At 39.5% G+C, this 16,039-nt stretch overlaps 1 protein-coding gene across 1 annotated transcript in view; it reads left to right on the top strand.

Moving 5' to 3' along the window:
* LOC115466840 (AT-rich interactive domain-containing protein 1B-like) overlaps nt 1-15,775 on the top strand; it is a 58,847-nt gene extending 43,072 nt beyond the window's left edge. Inside the window, exons 7-9 of the mRNA XM_030198385.1 lie at nt 128-914; nt 11,845-11,975; nt 12,967-15,775. Coding sequence (XP_030054245.1) covers nt 128-914; nt 11,845-11,975; nt 12,967-14,694 — 2,646 coding nt within the window. The 3' untranslated portion in view covers nt 14,695-15,775. The remainder of the gene's footprint in view (nt 1-127; nt 915-11,844; nt 11,976-12,966) is intronic.
* Nucleotides 15,776-16,039: the final 264 nt, after the last annotated feature.

Below are 16,039 nucleotides of genomic sequence, written 5' to 3'. Positions count from 1 at the left end.
ATAGCATTTCACACATTTTACTGGATGTCTTAGTCGAGTTATAGTAATGAAAATTGGGATAGAAATAAAATAAGGAATTCAGTAGGAGCAAGTTGCTAATTTTAGCAATAATAATTTTCAATTTCAGAATTACAAACGTCATATGGATGGAATGTATGGCCCTCCAGCCAAACGTCATGAAGGGGACATGTATAACATGCAGTATGGCAATCAGCAGCAGGAAATGTATAACCAGTATGGCAACACATACACTGGACCAGACAGACGGCCAGTGCAAGGGCAATATGCTTATCACTACAACCGAGAGAGAATGCAAGGGCCAGGACAGATGCAGCAACATGGAATTCCACCCCAGATGATGACTGGGCCCATGCAGTCTTCTACCAGTGAAGGTCCTCAGCAGAATATGTGGCCAGCAAGAAATGATATGTCTTACCCATATCCAAATAGGCAAGGTCCAAGTGGCCCTTCACAAACTTCTACCTATCCAACATTGAACCGTAGTGATGATATGTTGGCATCAGAGCAGAGGATGAACCATGAGGGCCAATGGAATTCTCATATTAACCAGCGTCAGCCTTCTTATATGTCATCCTCACCCTCCATTCAGCCTGTAACTAGACCTCCCCCATCATCCTATCAGACACCACCATCCATGCCAAACCACATCTCCAGAGCTCCAAGTCCTGCCTCCTTCCAACGCTCTCTAGAGAGCCGCTTGTCTCCAAGTAAATCTCCTTTCCTGCCATCCATGAAGATGCCGAAAGTTATACCCGGTTCTTCAGCATCACAGGTGACAGGACAGCCATCCCACCATGCACAAATCAGACGAGAAATTACCTTCCCTCCAGGATCAGTGGAAGCATCGCAACCAGTGTTAAAACAAAAACGAAAACTTACCTCAAAAGATATTGGTAGGTATACTGAACCACAAAATTAGTTTTAACACACAGTAAATGTGTAGCCCTGCGAGAAGCAGTTGTACATAATATTAGTGCAATTATGTGTCAACATAATAGTGTTACATCTTAATTTAAAGGTTTTGGATAATGTTTCATATCTCTTCATGCACTTGTGTCTGGCTTAACAAATATGTAGATAAATGTGTTGATTGTAAGCATTTGCATTAAGCTTGACCAGCACTTTGATGTTTATTTCTTAGACTGTAGCTCAAATGAGAGATTTTTTGATTGGAAGTACATGTGACCCGCTGAGTGAAAAGGTACCAAAAGTGGGGTTACAAATAACAGAGATAAAAGCTATATAAAAGTTTGGAGGGGTACATTTGGGCAGCTATAATTTTTGAAAGTTTCATGTACTATAGGGTCAGTAGAAATGGACGATGCAATTTTTTTTCACAGCTTTGATGTTTTTCATGTTCTACAGCCTATAAAAACAGCAAGTGCCTAAAAGGTACCTAAAGTGGGGTATGTGATTGGAGTTAAATACTGCATAAAATGCAACTGAGGCCTGTGATTTGTGTGCAGGATCCAAGTATCGGTCTTATTTACTTTTTGTCCATCTAGTTCTTATACAAGTTCTCTGTTTTTTACCAGAAGATTTTTGTTTTAATGGTGGTGTTGTGCCTACTTGTGTTAATTTCTCTTTTCAGACGACTTTTAAGTACTACATACACAGAATGAAAAGGTTGAGGAAGTTAAATCTAACTTGTTTAATGTTAAGTTATAGGTGTTTCCATCGAGACGTCACTAAGTATTACTTTTGAATTATTTTGAGATTCTATCACACTGTGTCCACTTTCGGTACCTTTTTCTCTTGAGGAAAGGTAAGCAGCTCATTCATTGTGCCTTTCTTATAGATATGATTAAACAAAGAGAACGTAATTGCTATCTACAACAAAATTTTAAATTTGTGATGTAACAGGAATTTGATTAATTTAATATATTACCACAAGAACAATTAGAATAATTTAATAGACCCACCAATTGTTACACAATTGTTACATTGTTATATAAAATTACCCAGAGTTGCTGACGAGTTTTGTCTCACTGTGGGATTAGAATACTTTAAAGTTTTGTCTTTGTGTAATGCACTAAAATCTTTGTTTTCTGTGTAGATACATCAGTGAAAATGCTTAGATATGAAGATACTGCATGACAGCTAAATACAGTCAGTTTGAATATCACTGATGATTTTCATGATGTTGTGGTGGACTTCTTCTGCAATGGAGACAAAAGTGACGACGACATTGATGACAGTGGATTTGATGATGGCAACCAAGAAAAGCTACCGAGTTCAAGCAACGATTGACCTTCCAGCTTGGCCTTGGCAAGAAACAAGAAACCAACAGTAGAGCATGACATCTTCAGTATTGGCTGTGCTGATGACTAGAAGCGGTTCAGAAGCCCTAGACCGGAAAGAAGCTGAAAGAAGTTTTTGAATGCTGCTGTAGATTTAAGTGCACTGAGAAATCCGCAAAGGACAGGATAAAAAGTTGCCGTACGAATGCTGCTGAACTGAATCGTTACAGTGAAGCTGAACACGTCAACTTCCTGCAGGTCAGCCTGTTAGGCAGCATGAACTGCTGTGTTGCAGTTAGGTCCAAAACAACTAAGATTAAAAAGAAAAACACGCCTAGACAGAAAAATCATAGACATTTCTATTTCCAGGGGAAGCCAGTTGATAAAACTTTTGTCCTCTTTCTTCATGGTATCAGTGATAAGGTGTATAGAAAAATCAAATCAGTCTTAACATCAGGTGGAATTTCATCTAAGCCACATGGCAATGTCCAGAAGACAATCAGAAGCATGTGGACATCCAATTGGGACCAGAGTGTTGGCTGTAAAGTTTATTGAGAACTTTGCCATTCAGAACACCATTGTGTTGCCTGGTCGCGTTCCTGCTTTTAAGAATCTGGACCTTCTTTTAATGCCATCTGAAATCACGAACACATCAATTCATCAGAAGTATGTTTCCAGTGTTGCAGAAGAGCACCGTCTTCCTTATTCTTCTTTCACTGATCTGTGGAGAAGTTCTTGCCGAGCATCCGCAATCAGAAACCTCAAAGTTATTTGCGCTCTGTTTGCAAAATGGATACTGTTTGAAACTGAAGACATGAGATGATGAGAGAAGATGCGTTCTCTTGAACCACAGCTTGGCACATGATAGTGATAATGATAAACTGGTCTTATATCCCACTTATCTCCCGAATATTGTTGATCAAGAGCATCAGTACTACAAAGAAGTAATTGAATGATCCCAGCAAGAATCAGCAAACAGGTTGACAGCTGGCTATTCGATTACTTTCAGCAGGCGTATATACCGTATGACCCAGACCAAGTTGGACCACTTTACTTTTTGACACCCTATAAAATAGGACTCTCTGGGATCACTTGTGAAGCATTGTCAAAGATGGTTTTGTTTGTCATCCCAGAGGGTGCAGTCATGGGAAAACACTACTATTTCGAACACTACGGATTTGGAGGAACTTCCACCATGCTGAATGCCAACAACTATGTAGGACAAAATAAAAATCAGTACATGATATCCCTTCTTTGCTGGCATGTTTTATGGTGGACTGCATTCAAAAATCACATTACATTTCTTTGTTGTGGGGCAGACAAAGCTCTCACCAGACTATGATGCTGGGGTATTCAAGAAACTGTTCAGATGCACACCATGCGCAGCTCATGAAGATGTTGCAGGCTGTGCCAGGAAAGCAAAACTTCTGGAACCAATGAATACGGACTTCATTGATGGCAAGAAACAATCTGTGCCCATGTATGACTGGCAGGAAAAATTTGTCGATTAAAAGCTCTGCCAAACTTAAAGAAAATATCATGTCTTCAAGTTCTCTAGCAACAAGTCCAGAGTGGTTACGTGTCATGAACATACAAATACAGAAGTTACATCAGTTATTTTGATCAGCTCCAACTAAAATGACCCATATCTGCCTCCTTCGTTACCAAAAGAGACAGTCTTATCTGTTTGAACAAATTCGGCCATTTGTTCCAGGAGAGAAGCATGACCTGCTTTGTCCAAGGCCAATGAAGACTGCTGCACCACAGGAACCCAGCCCCAGTAGTCAGACCACCATTAAATGCTGAAAGCAAACCCCAACTCCCTGAAACAGCTGATGTTTGGGAAACAACATCATCTTCTGTCACACTGCAGGAACCAAAACCAAGACAGAAACACGTTTAAAAAAAACCCAAACATCTGATGCAGCCAATACCAAGAGGCCAAAGATTTGAACGATCACTACAACTTCCTGTGACCTCAGAGACAAGAAGATTGCAGACCAACATAGCCAACTCTGTCTCTACATCAGCTGAAGTGCCGCTACCACCAGGACCAGGATGTTTTGCAACACCCAAGTGAAAGCTACCAAAATACAGCTACTGCATTGAGCTTGGGCACAGAAATTTGCTATCACAGTGCCTTCATCAAAGGAATGAACAACAGAGTTGCAGACGAAAGATAAAATGGCATCGCTGATTTTGTTTGGTTTTGAAGTTTTACATCTAGGCATCACAAACTGAGTTTTTGGTCAAGCAACTATTTATTTATTAGGATTTATTTACCGCCTTTTTTGAAAGAATTCACTCAAGGTGATATATAGTAAGACTGTTATTTTTGCTATTTTTCAGTATTGAACCATTTATAGACAGTTTGATGGTTCTTTATAACTGAAATTATTATTAACGCAAGCTGACTTACATTATACTGTGCGTTTGTTTTACTTACTGTTTTGTAAAAATTAAAAAGTTAAAATTAATGTTATGGACTGCTCTATTGAGTACATTTTCAGCTTTTCTGCCTTAGATAAGATGAACAAACGCATACATAGTGTTGATGCGTACAGTTTGAGAAATAATACAACTTTCAGCAAAGCATCAGATTAACATGGGGCAATCCATAGAACTGCGATTAATATATCATGTCAGCTGCATTGTTACCGATGTTTGGTACGTCATTTGATCACAATCTGCATAAAACATGGTCAAAACTTTATCTGTAACTTTTTATGAATTACAGAGATATAGATCTTTTAAATTTGGTATTTTTCAAATATGTTTTTCTAAAAAAAGTTATTTTTTTATTGATGAATGTTTCTAATTTTTAAAGATGTAATTGAAGGGCTTATTTCCAAAACCCACTAAGTCCATATTAGTTGCATTAGACTTAGAGGTTTTGGAATTAAGCCTTTCAATTAGTCCAAAGCTGAGGCTGAAATTTTGCAAGACTATGCAGTTGATGTCCCTCAATGTTATTTATAAGCCGCATACCCCACTTTTAGTACCTTTTCATTCAACAGGTCACATATTTTGAGTGCCTTTTGTAAGACAATACATGAAGCGAACTAGTTCCTCCATCTAAAAGATTACCTATTGCGTAAGTTCATTTTTGACACTTCATACAGCTGAAATAGTTCAGTGTAGGCATGCTGATTGTTTTCCAGCTATTAAAAAATATTCCCCTCCTCTTCCTGCCCCAAACTTTTCACATCCTTTTCTAACTTTGCTAGGCTGATGGGAGTTTGTTTTTCAGAAGACACAGGGGGAATGTTACTTTTCTGGTATAGCTGTCACGTGGTTGTGCATGCAGGTTGCATGACTATCAGATCAAGTGAGCTTGACTGAGATTGGAGGAGCTGTAATAGATCTGGAGCAGACTGTGTTTATGATTGCTCAACTCAGACTTCAGAATGTTTGTCCACTTTGTCCCTCTTAGGTATGCACAAATCTTGTAAACTTGAGGCCTGCTGGTTCCTGTATGGGTCAGCCGAAAGACTTAACAGTGGCAGTGACTAAGCAGGAGGAGCTTTCAGACACTAGGATTTCTATGAAAATTTTTTTTATTTATCATTTTACTTAATTACATTCACATTTATCACATAAATGTAAGGAAATACAGAAATTAATATAAAAAGGAAAACATTTTCTCTCAACAATATATATTTACATAATTGTCCACAATTGGAAGATCCAAGATCAGGAAAACAATCTTAAAGAAAATAAGAAAAACTGAAAATGGTTAATCTTACACTTCACATTTTCTGAGGGAGGAAGGTTAATCGGTTATTGCAGCCGGTACAGTGGTAACTGAAGGAAGTTGCTGCAGAGAATTCTTCATCTGTTTCCACAAACTCTTATAATTTCTTAGGTTCAAACAAATAAGTAATAAGGAAATAAAATACTTACAAGGGAATCGCGCTAGGAAGGTCCCACCTAGGGCAATGATTCCTGGCTTAAAAGCCAAGACTTCACACCTCCCAGTCTGCGATTCCCTTGAAGTGTCAGGAAATATATGCATCTTTAAACCCAAAAAAACTATCAACCATGTATCGGAAATACAATTTCAAAACATTATTCCTATCTAAATCAAAGACGAAAGTCACTAATAATATAATTCTATCTATAACTTCTGAATTTTCCAAAATGTCAGTTAAACTTACATCTCTTTTCTCTGATAAAGAAGATTTTAAAGGAAATATAATTTTAGTCACCAAAAGGTGGCAATCAGAAGGTATTAGCAAAGTATCAGAGAAATATTTCTTCAAGAATTCAGTAGCTGATATATAGGATATTATAGTAAATTTATCATTCTCAAGTTATTTCCCCTTAATTGGTTCTCCAGAAATTCCAATTTTTACAAGAAAGATAACTATTCTTCATTACCAAATTATCTGATTTTCATAGAAAAGCCATTTCAGTAATCAAAGTCTCTATTTTTATATCTTGGACTTCCACTTTGTTAGATAAGTATTAATATAAATTCTTTAACTCTCATAGTGAAAAATTTTAAACACCTGAAGAAGAGAGTTATTCACATTCTGCTGCAGTTCCTATAGTACGTCCATTATGACATTATTGGCTTCACCAAGTCCAATTTCTCCACAGAAACCGCTCCAGATATCTTCGGGGGGAAGAGCTCACTCTCCAATCCCCCAGTTGGTTTATTATCCGAGTCGATGCTGCGCCAGGACCTCCTCGGGTCACGTGAAAATCCTAACCCACTTCAGGCGTTTCCATTATTGACCTCCATAGCGAAGCATTACTATTTCCGGGTCTTGGAGGGGTCGTGCCAACAGGGGGACTCAAAGTCACTCCCTCCACTGAGATTTGGCAATAAAGCCTTGCTGTTCCCTGAAGCAAGAACCAATATCCCCGACGTTATGACCCCGAATCTCTCCAAAATAGACTGAGAAGTGGTGGGAACCCCAGCCGTGTTCGAGGAGGACAGCACCACGGCTTTGCCTTTTCTCTTCCCCATTCTCTGGGGAGCGCGCCCTCTTCTTCAGGCATTCTGGTGTAAAACGGGAACTCAACTAGCATACGTCCTCCCTCAACGCCATCTTGGATCCTCCAGGTTGGGACACTCTTTGTCTGGTTTCTCCTCAGAGGCCTGTCTGATATGGGTAACCCTACAGCATAGCCCTCTGAGTCATTGAAACACGTAAGCCCCTCCACCACTTACAAGGTGGTGTCCCTTCGGAGGGGGATTTCTATGAAAATTGAACATAATGGGCCCGATATTCAGATCACGGGAGTTAGCCGGGCTGACTTTTGCGGTTGGGGCTGAGCCCGGATATTCAGTACCGGTCTGTTTCCAAAAAAAGTCAATAGTCAGCGCTGGCTGGTTAAGTTGAACCCGGCAAAGATAGGCCTGCTATTTTGGCAGCCTAATTTGGCCACCAGACTTAGCCAGTGACATGCTGAATATCAGTGGATAGCCAGTTACATTGCGCAATATAACCAGTTATCTGCTAAGTGTTAACGAGCTATCTCCCTCTGAATATTACCAGACAAGTACATAAGTATTGCCATACTGGGACAGACCAAAGGTCCATCAAGCCCAGCATCCTGTTTCCAACAGTGGCCAATCCAGGTCACAAATACCTGGCAAGATCCCAAAAAAGTACAAAACATTTTATACTGTGGATTTTCCCCAAGTCCAATATAATAATGGTCTATGGACTTTTCCTTTAGGAAGCCGCCCAACCCTTTTTTAAACTCTGCTAAGCTAACCGCCTTTACCACATTCTCTGGCAACGAATTCCAGAGTTTAATTACATGTTGAGTGAAGAAACATTTTCTCCAATTCGTTTTAATTTACTACTTTGTAGCTTTATTGCGTGCCCCCTAGTCCTAGTATTTTTGGAAAGTGTAAACAGACACTTCACATCTACCCGTTCAACTCCACTCATTATTTTAAGATCTATATCATATCTTCCCTCAGCCGCCTTTTCTCCGAGCTGAAGAGCCCTAGCCGCTTTAGCCTTTCCTCATAGGGAAGTAGTCCCATCCCCTTTATCATTTTCGTCACCCTTCTCTGCACCAGAAGCTGTTCCTGGCTGGTTATATTTTATTGTCAGCACAATCAAGACAGAAGTGAACCAATTGGACACATTCCAAATTGCATCAAAAAGCGGTTACATGGTTTTAAGTATCAGGCGGAATAAGAAAGAAAAATAAAGATAATCATAATAGTATTTATTTCATCTGTAACCTGGATAATTTTTTTAAAAATTATGGTGTTGTTTTAAACAAATGTAAGGAGTTAAGACTTTTTTTATTGTATGAACCCTCACAAATATTTTTGTATCCTTTTACTGCATATTTATCGTAAATGGAGAAAAACTTCTTTTAACAATAGATTTCCTTGTATTTTGTTATTTTCAGAGCAAGTGGTCAGTCAGGCAAATTGCTTGATTGGTTGAAAGTTCTTATTTTGTTAGTATTGATGCTTCACATTGTGGAATGGCATTGAATGTTTATACTGCAGTGTGAAAGGGATCACCTTTGATTACATTGTGTTTAACTTCAAATTTAAAGTAATTTCAAGCCTAGTGGTCCTTTTTTACAAAGCAGCACTAAAAAGTGGCCTTAGCATGCCCTTACATGGATCTATCCCACACGCTAAGGCCATTTTTAACACAGCAGTAAAATGGCCGATTTTCAAACTTTTGTATTAATTCCCACATGTTAAAAGGAAGAGCCCAGAGCCACAATAAACAATTATGAGAAGTGGAGATTAAAAAAAAAACCTCAGTATCTTACTCATAAGTGGCATAAAAATCCAAGGGCAAGAACGTACATCACTGGTTAAAAAACTCCACCACTTTATAATGCAAAACAATATGACATATATCACTTGCAATTAACAACTTTCTTAAGCTATCGCTCAATCCTTTTGCACAATGAATGCAGAACAATTCAAAAAAAGCATATGGCTTAACTTTCTGTAACAAAACAACTTAGCTTTTCAGCGCTGTGCTGTAACCTAATCAAATTTCCATTGCCACCACCTTTCATAATTTCAAAACCTGACATGGAATCCCTGTTTCACATCTTGCTGCATCAGGGGATATTTCTCTGTTCTATCATCCAAATGGCTTCCAAGACGGGAAATTCTATAAGTAGTGCCAAAATGTAGGTGCTTAAAATATTGGCACTCAGCTGGTTTTCTCTAAAGGGTGCCCAACCTTTATAAAATACTGACATAGCATGCAGATCGCACCTAGCTTAGGGCACCAGATTTATGCCTGATGGAAACAAAGTCCGGCATCCAAAGTTAGGCACTGATTGGCCAAATTCTATAACTCGGCGCCTAACTGTAGGACTGCCTATGACCTGCCCATGCCCCACCCATGGCATTGCCCCGTTATTGACTGTGTGTGAGAAAAGTTAGGCGCCAGGTTATAGAATAGCATGCAGGGGAGATCCACATTCAACTTCAATCAGGCGCCAATTGGCACAAATTAAGTGGCCAATGGGTGCCTAATTCCTCATTAAGTTGCATGTGGATTTCGGATCTATGTGCAAATTCTGTTGACAAATGTTTAGCACTATTTATAGAGGTCAGCAGAAGTAAACGTGGAATGCGTGTTTACTGACTTCAGTCATGCTCATAGACTGTTCCACTCTGCCCTCTTCTTGTTTATTTTGACACAGAGAGGATGAATGGATCGTGGATAAATTAAAAAGGATGGGAAACTCAGCCATACTGGATATGAGTTAGAGCTAACTTATCCATGAGTCTGAATGTGATTGCTCAATACAAAACTTCTGGAATAAATGATGAAAATGGAACCAATTAGTGATAATGAGTTTTACCATCCCATGAGGCTTTTGACCTGATCTGATTTGTCTTATTGTGAGCAAAAATGCTTTAAGAAAATAGAGTGTGTTTTCTGCCGTAATTATATTACAGAAGGTCATTTACTAACAGGTTGTAAGTGCTAATGCTATTAACATGCGTTATTTATCTTAGGACCCATTGCACCAAATGTTTTACACAGTGACCTGCTAAGCTACTAAATTCAAATTAAGGGTTTCCAAAAAACAGTTTCAGAAAGAGCCCCCCAGAGCAAGGAGATCTGAGAGTAACTGTAAGCAGGCTTTTCCATTTCTGGCCTGCCCTATGTTGCACTGACTGCTTGGGCAGAATTTATGTAACTATAAGGTGTGTTTGAAAAATGGGTAAAACTTTCTGAACAGAGGTTCTCAGCTGAGTCCTTGGGACACATCCAGCCAGTCAGGTTTTCAGGATATCCACAATCAGTGGCGTTCCTAGGGTGGCTGACACCCGGGGCGGATCGCAGATGCGCCCCCCCCCCCCCACCCCCGGCGAAATGACGGACACCTCCCCCTGGCGAAACGACACACACACACCCCCGGGTGCATTTTTACCTACTGGGGGGTGCCGCGCGCTTGCCGACTTCGCTCGTTCCCTGCTCTCTCTGCCCCGGAACAGGAAGTAACCCGTTCTGGGGCAGAGGGAGCAAGGAACGAGCGTTTCCGACAGATGCGTGGCACCCCCCAGTGGCGTGAACCTGGGGCGGACCGCACCCACCCCCTTAGTACGCCACTGCCCACAATGAATAGCATGGGATAGATTTGCATACAATGAAGACATTGCATGCAAATCTAGCTCATGCATATTCACTGAGGATATCCTAAAAACCTGATTGTCTAGGTGTGCCAGAGGACTGGGTTGAGTACCCCTGCTTTAGGGAAAGGGAATGGGACTTGATATACCGCCTTTCTGTGGTTTTTGCAACTACATTCAAAGCGGTTTACATAGTATGTACAGGTACTTATTTGTACCTGGGGCAATGGAGGGTTAAGGGGTCCTTTTACTAAGTTGCACTGAAAAACGGCTTGCGGTACTGTAGGCGCGGGTTTTGGGCACGCGCCGATCCATTTTTCAGCATGCCTGTAAAAGCCTTTTTAAAATTTTTGCCGAAAATGGACATGCAGCAAATCAAAATTGCCGTGCATCCATTGTGGGTTTGCGACCTTACCGCCAGCCATTGACCTAGTGGTAAAGACTCATGCGATAACCAGGCGGTAATGACCTACACGCATCAAATACCACTTAGCGCAGATCTGATACATGCGTCCGAAAATAAAAATTATTTTTTTGGATGTGCGTACCGGACGCATGCCAAAAATGAAATTACCGCAAAAGCCACATGGTAGCTAGGCAGTAACTCCATTTTGGCGCATGTTGGGCGGGTGTAGACCATTGCGTGGCTTAGTAAAAGGGCCCCTAAGTGACTTGCCCAGAGTCACAAAGAGCTTCAAGAAAAGGTAAAATATTATCATAAATGTAGAATTCATTATTTGAGTTTAAAAATGTCCGGGTTTTCACCTTGTCCTGCAAAAAAAATTGCATCTAGTCCTATTAAATTTAGTAGCACTTTACACAGCCATCATTTCAACCTCACCTGTGCCAAAATGTCTTTCAAAATATCATTTGAAAGTTGGTTTCCCATAGCTACAGTGACAATAAAGAGATATAGAAGCAAAAAAATAATAAAATATTACACTTAATTTTGTTTTTCACTGCCTTTCTTTGTTTTTATCCATTTTCCAGTGACGCCGGAGGCCTGGCGAGTGATGATGTCTCTAAAATCTGGTCTTTTAGCTGAAAGCACTTGGGCTTTGGACACAATTAATATTCTTCTTTATGATGACAGCAGTGTTGCAACATTTAGCCTCTCTCAGGTAGGTGCACAGCAAGTGCATTTTATCCTTGGCAAGGAAGCCCTGGAAAGATTTTTGAATCATATACCCTATCACTATTTCAGATGGATCGTTTCTGGTCTTTTGCTTTTGTCAACCCAAAAGGGTGAAATCATAAAGGGCTAGAGTCTATATATGGTGCCGAAAAATGCACTGTTCTATAAGCCGCACTTAAAGTTAGGCGTGGTTTATAGAATAGCGCTTATGCCCAGGATTTGTACCAGCTTTTGTCATGCCCATTTGCACCAACTAAAACATGGTGCAAATGTGTGCACCTACATTAGGCGCATATCGCCCCTCATTCTATAACAACACGCGTAAATGCTAGGAATGCCCCCGTTACACCCAAGCCCCTCCCATTTCCACACCTCTCTTTCCAATCACATGTGAATTTTAGGCACCGATCCCACACCTAAACTTACACGCTTAAATGCCACTTAAATCTAATTAGTGCCAATAATTATTGCTTGTTAAAAAGCCAAGTATTGGCATTAATTGGCTCATTATTCATTTAAATTGTTCGCACAATTTTTGTTGACTTCTATAGAATTAGGGGGAAAATTGTATTTAAAACTATGGGCTAGATTAACTATAAGACATTACCATGCACTAATACTTATTATTTACCATAGGTTCCATGCAACAGAATCTAGTTACTAATAACTTGAATTAATAGTGGCATCCTTTATTAAATCTAGCCCTCTACATATAGATTTTTAGCATTTATGTTTGACCTTGGCTTGGTATCAGATCACTTTCCTTTTTGTTCAAGATTTTTAACTCGAGTGAGAAAATAATTTTTTTTAGATAATGAATTACAATAACTAACAACAAATGTTTCCATGATTTCTTAGTACAGAGATAATCATTTTGCCAACTTACTGCCTATAATTGAAATATTCATTTAAAAAATGAAGCGGTACTATGTTAATGACTATGTCCCTTTAATGTTATCTTTTTTTTTTTTATATAGTTATCTGGATTTCTTGAGCTGTTAGTAGAATATTTTAGGAAATGTCTCATAGACATTTTCGGAATACTGAAGGAGTATGAAGTAGGAGATCCAGGACAGAAACCCCTTGATCAAAATACAGAGAACAATGATGACAGTCAATCTTTGGCAGAGGAGGAAGAAGCTATTGATTACGGAGAGGAAGATGATGATGAGGAAGAAGACGAATATGAAAATGAACAGACCAGTGCAGGAGAAAAGAATTCAGATTTTGACAATCCTGATGACAGCGTAGATCCTGCTGAGAGGCCAAAACAAGCCAGTAAATTTGATAAACTGCCAATAAAGATTGTCAAGAAGAGTAACTTGTTTGTTGTCGATCGGTCTGACAAGCTGGGGCGTGTCCAAGAATTCAATAGTGGACTTCTCCACTGGCAGCTTGGTGGTGGTGACACAACCGAGCACATCCAAACTCACTTTGAGAGCAAGATGGAGATTCCTCTTTGCAGGAGAGCACTACCCTCCTTTAATTCTTTAAGCAAAAAGAAGAGAGAATGGGAAGGGAAAGAACCTGAGGATCCTGTTGAATCTGAGGAGCTTCCAGAAAAAAGTATAATGGCAACCATCGATGATGTCCTATCAGCTCGACCTGGAGCACTGCCTGAAGACTCTAATAACTCTTGTTCACAGATAGAGAGCAGCAATTTTGCCTTCAGAATCCATCAAGCCAAAAATCAAAGAAATATTAAGCTGCTGGAGGATGAACCAAGAAACAGAGATGAAACTCCTCTATGCACCATTGCTCATTGGCAGGACTCACTAACCAAGCGTTGTATCTGTGTGTCAAATATCGTCCGTAGCTTGTCTTTTGTGCCTGGCAATGATGCTGAGATGTCTAAGCATCCAGGCCTGGTGCTGATTCTGGGAAAGTTGATTCTTCTCCACCATGAGCATCCAGAGAGAAAACGAGCATCACAGACATATGAAAAGGAGGAAGAAGAGGGCAAAGGGGTGGCCTGCAGCAAGAATGAGTGGTGGTGGGACTGCCTCGAAGTCTTGCGGGAGAATACTTTGGTCACATTAGCCAATATTTCTGGGCAGCTAGACTTGTCTGCTTACACAGAAAGCATTTGTTTGCCAATTTTGGATGGCTTGCTACACTGGATGGTGTGCCCATCTGCAGAGGCACAGGATTCTTTCCCAACTGTTGGGCCCAATTCAGTCCTATCACCTCAGAGACTTGTGCTGGAGACACTATGTAAACTTAGCATCCAGGACAATAACGTGGACCTTATCTTGGCTACTCCCCCATTCAGTCGTCAGGAGAAGTTCTATGCTACTTTAGTTAGGTACGTTGGGGACCGTAAAATTCCAGTCTGCAGAGAAATGTCTATGGCACTCTTATCAAATCTTGCCCAAGGGGACACATTAGTGGCAAGGGCCATTGCTGTACAGAAAGGAAGTATTGGAAATCTGATAAGCTTCCTGGAAGATGGGGTCACTATGGCCCAATACCAGCAGAACCAGCATAACCTCATGCACATGCATCCTCCACCACTGGAGCCTCCCAGTGCAGACATGATGTGCAGGGCGGCCAAAGCTTTGTTAGCCATGGCCAGGGTAGAAGAAAACCGTTCAGAATTTCTTTTACATGAAGGTCGCTTGCTGGATATCTCGATATCAACTGTTCTGAACTCTTTGGTTGCCAGTGTTGTCTGCGATGTACTCTTTCAGATTGGGCAGTTATGACATAAGTGAGGAGCCAAGCATGTGTGATTGGAGATTAGAGGGTCACATATAATGGGCTATGTTCTGCTCTTGTTTGTCTAAGTTCAGAAGAAGAAGGAAATTAAGAGTCTTTGCTCCTCTACCCCATTCACTATTTACCAATTGGGAATTTAAAGAATTTAAAATATTTTCACTTTAAACGTTTTATTGCTGTCTGTGTATAAGTACATATTTTTTTGTATTTTATTTTATACCAAAGGTGGTATCCAATACATTCAAAGGTCATTCATCTTTTCATAGATTTTCCTTTGCAATGTTAATTTCCTATTTTGGGGGAAGTGAAGTAGTAAATCTCGGCCATTTTGAAATAAGTGATTATATCAATTCTTATATCTTTGTTTCCTTCTTTCATTTTTTTTCTGCAAAACCTATAACTCAGCACCCAAACCTTTGTGCAATAGAACTTCTAGTGATGTGAGTTTAGAGGGATCAATGAGGTTTGTTGATAGTCAAATAATGAAACAATATTGATTTCTTCACAGGAGAATGACTGTGTAGTCTAGGAGCAAAACAAAACAAAAAACTCCACACAGAAGACAGATTTTAAAAACCCACCAATAATAAATATAAATTGCTTCCTCACCCATACTGTCATATCCACATCTGTTGACCTTCCTCAATGACAGTTCTCCACATATTGTTTAATCCTTTTTTAAATATTTTTTCTACTGCCTACGGGCCATGATGTATATAGAAGTTGTACATTAAACATGCCCTCATTGTTACTTCTTTTTTTTTCCTTGTTTTTTTAAAGTACAGAATTTAGATATTTTTTTCATGATGTGGTAACTGCAGAGTGATGGTAGTCTTAAATATTAATTTCCTTTTTATTATTATTATTATTATTGTTATTATTTTTTATTTGGGCCATATCTGCAAACGAGGGTAATGTACAAGTTTCTGTATGTATAAAGTCATGCTCTATTTCGGGAGAGCAGCTGATCACAATTTGCTTCATAATCAAGGTGTGGAAATGGTTGCATACCAGTAGGCAAGGATTAGCATATACGGATACTATATGAAGAAACACCAGAGAATTTTCAGTGATGAGAATCATCATAATTGTATTTCAAGATAATGTAGTTAACAAACAGGAAAACATTGATGTAAATTCCTTTTCTTCTGGCTTAATGAATATCATTTATTCAGTATAAAATCTTTATACTATATGTTCCACATGTTAAGAATAAATGTACATTAAATCTTGTTAAGCACTGTGATGGGTGTTCTTGAATAAAGTTTTAAGTTTGTATTTGGGTACTTAAAGCCAAATATTAAGGTAACATGAAGGTTGTTTTACAAGTAG

The sequence above is a fragment of the Microcaecilia unicolor genome, chromosome 3, assembly GCF_901765095.1.
Source record: "Microcaecilia unicolor chromosome 3, aMicUni1.1, whole genome shotgun sequence".
In the NCBI taxonomy this organism is placed as follows: domain Eukaryota; kingdom Metazoa; phylum Chordata; class Amphibia; order Gymnophiona; family Siphonopidae; genus Microcaecilia; species Microcaecilia unicolor.
Note: the sequence above shows the minus strand (reverse complement) of the source record. Positions and strands in the feature narration are given on the sequence as shown.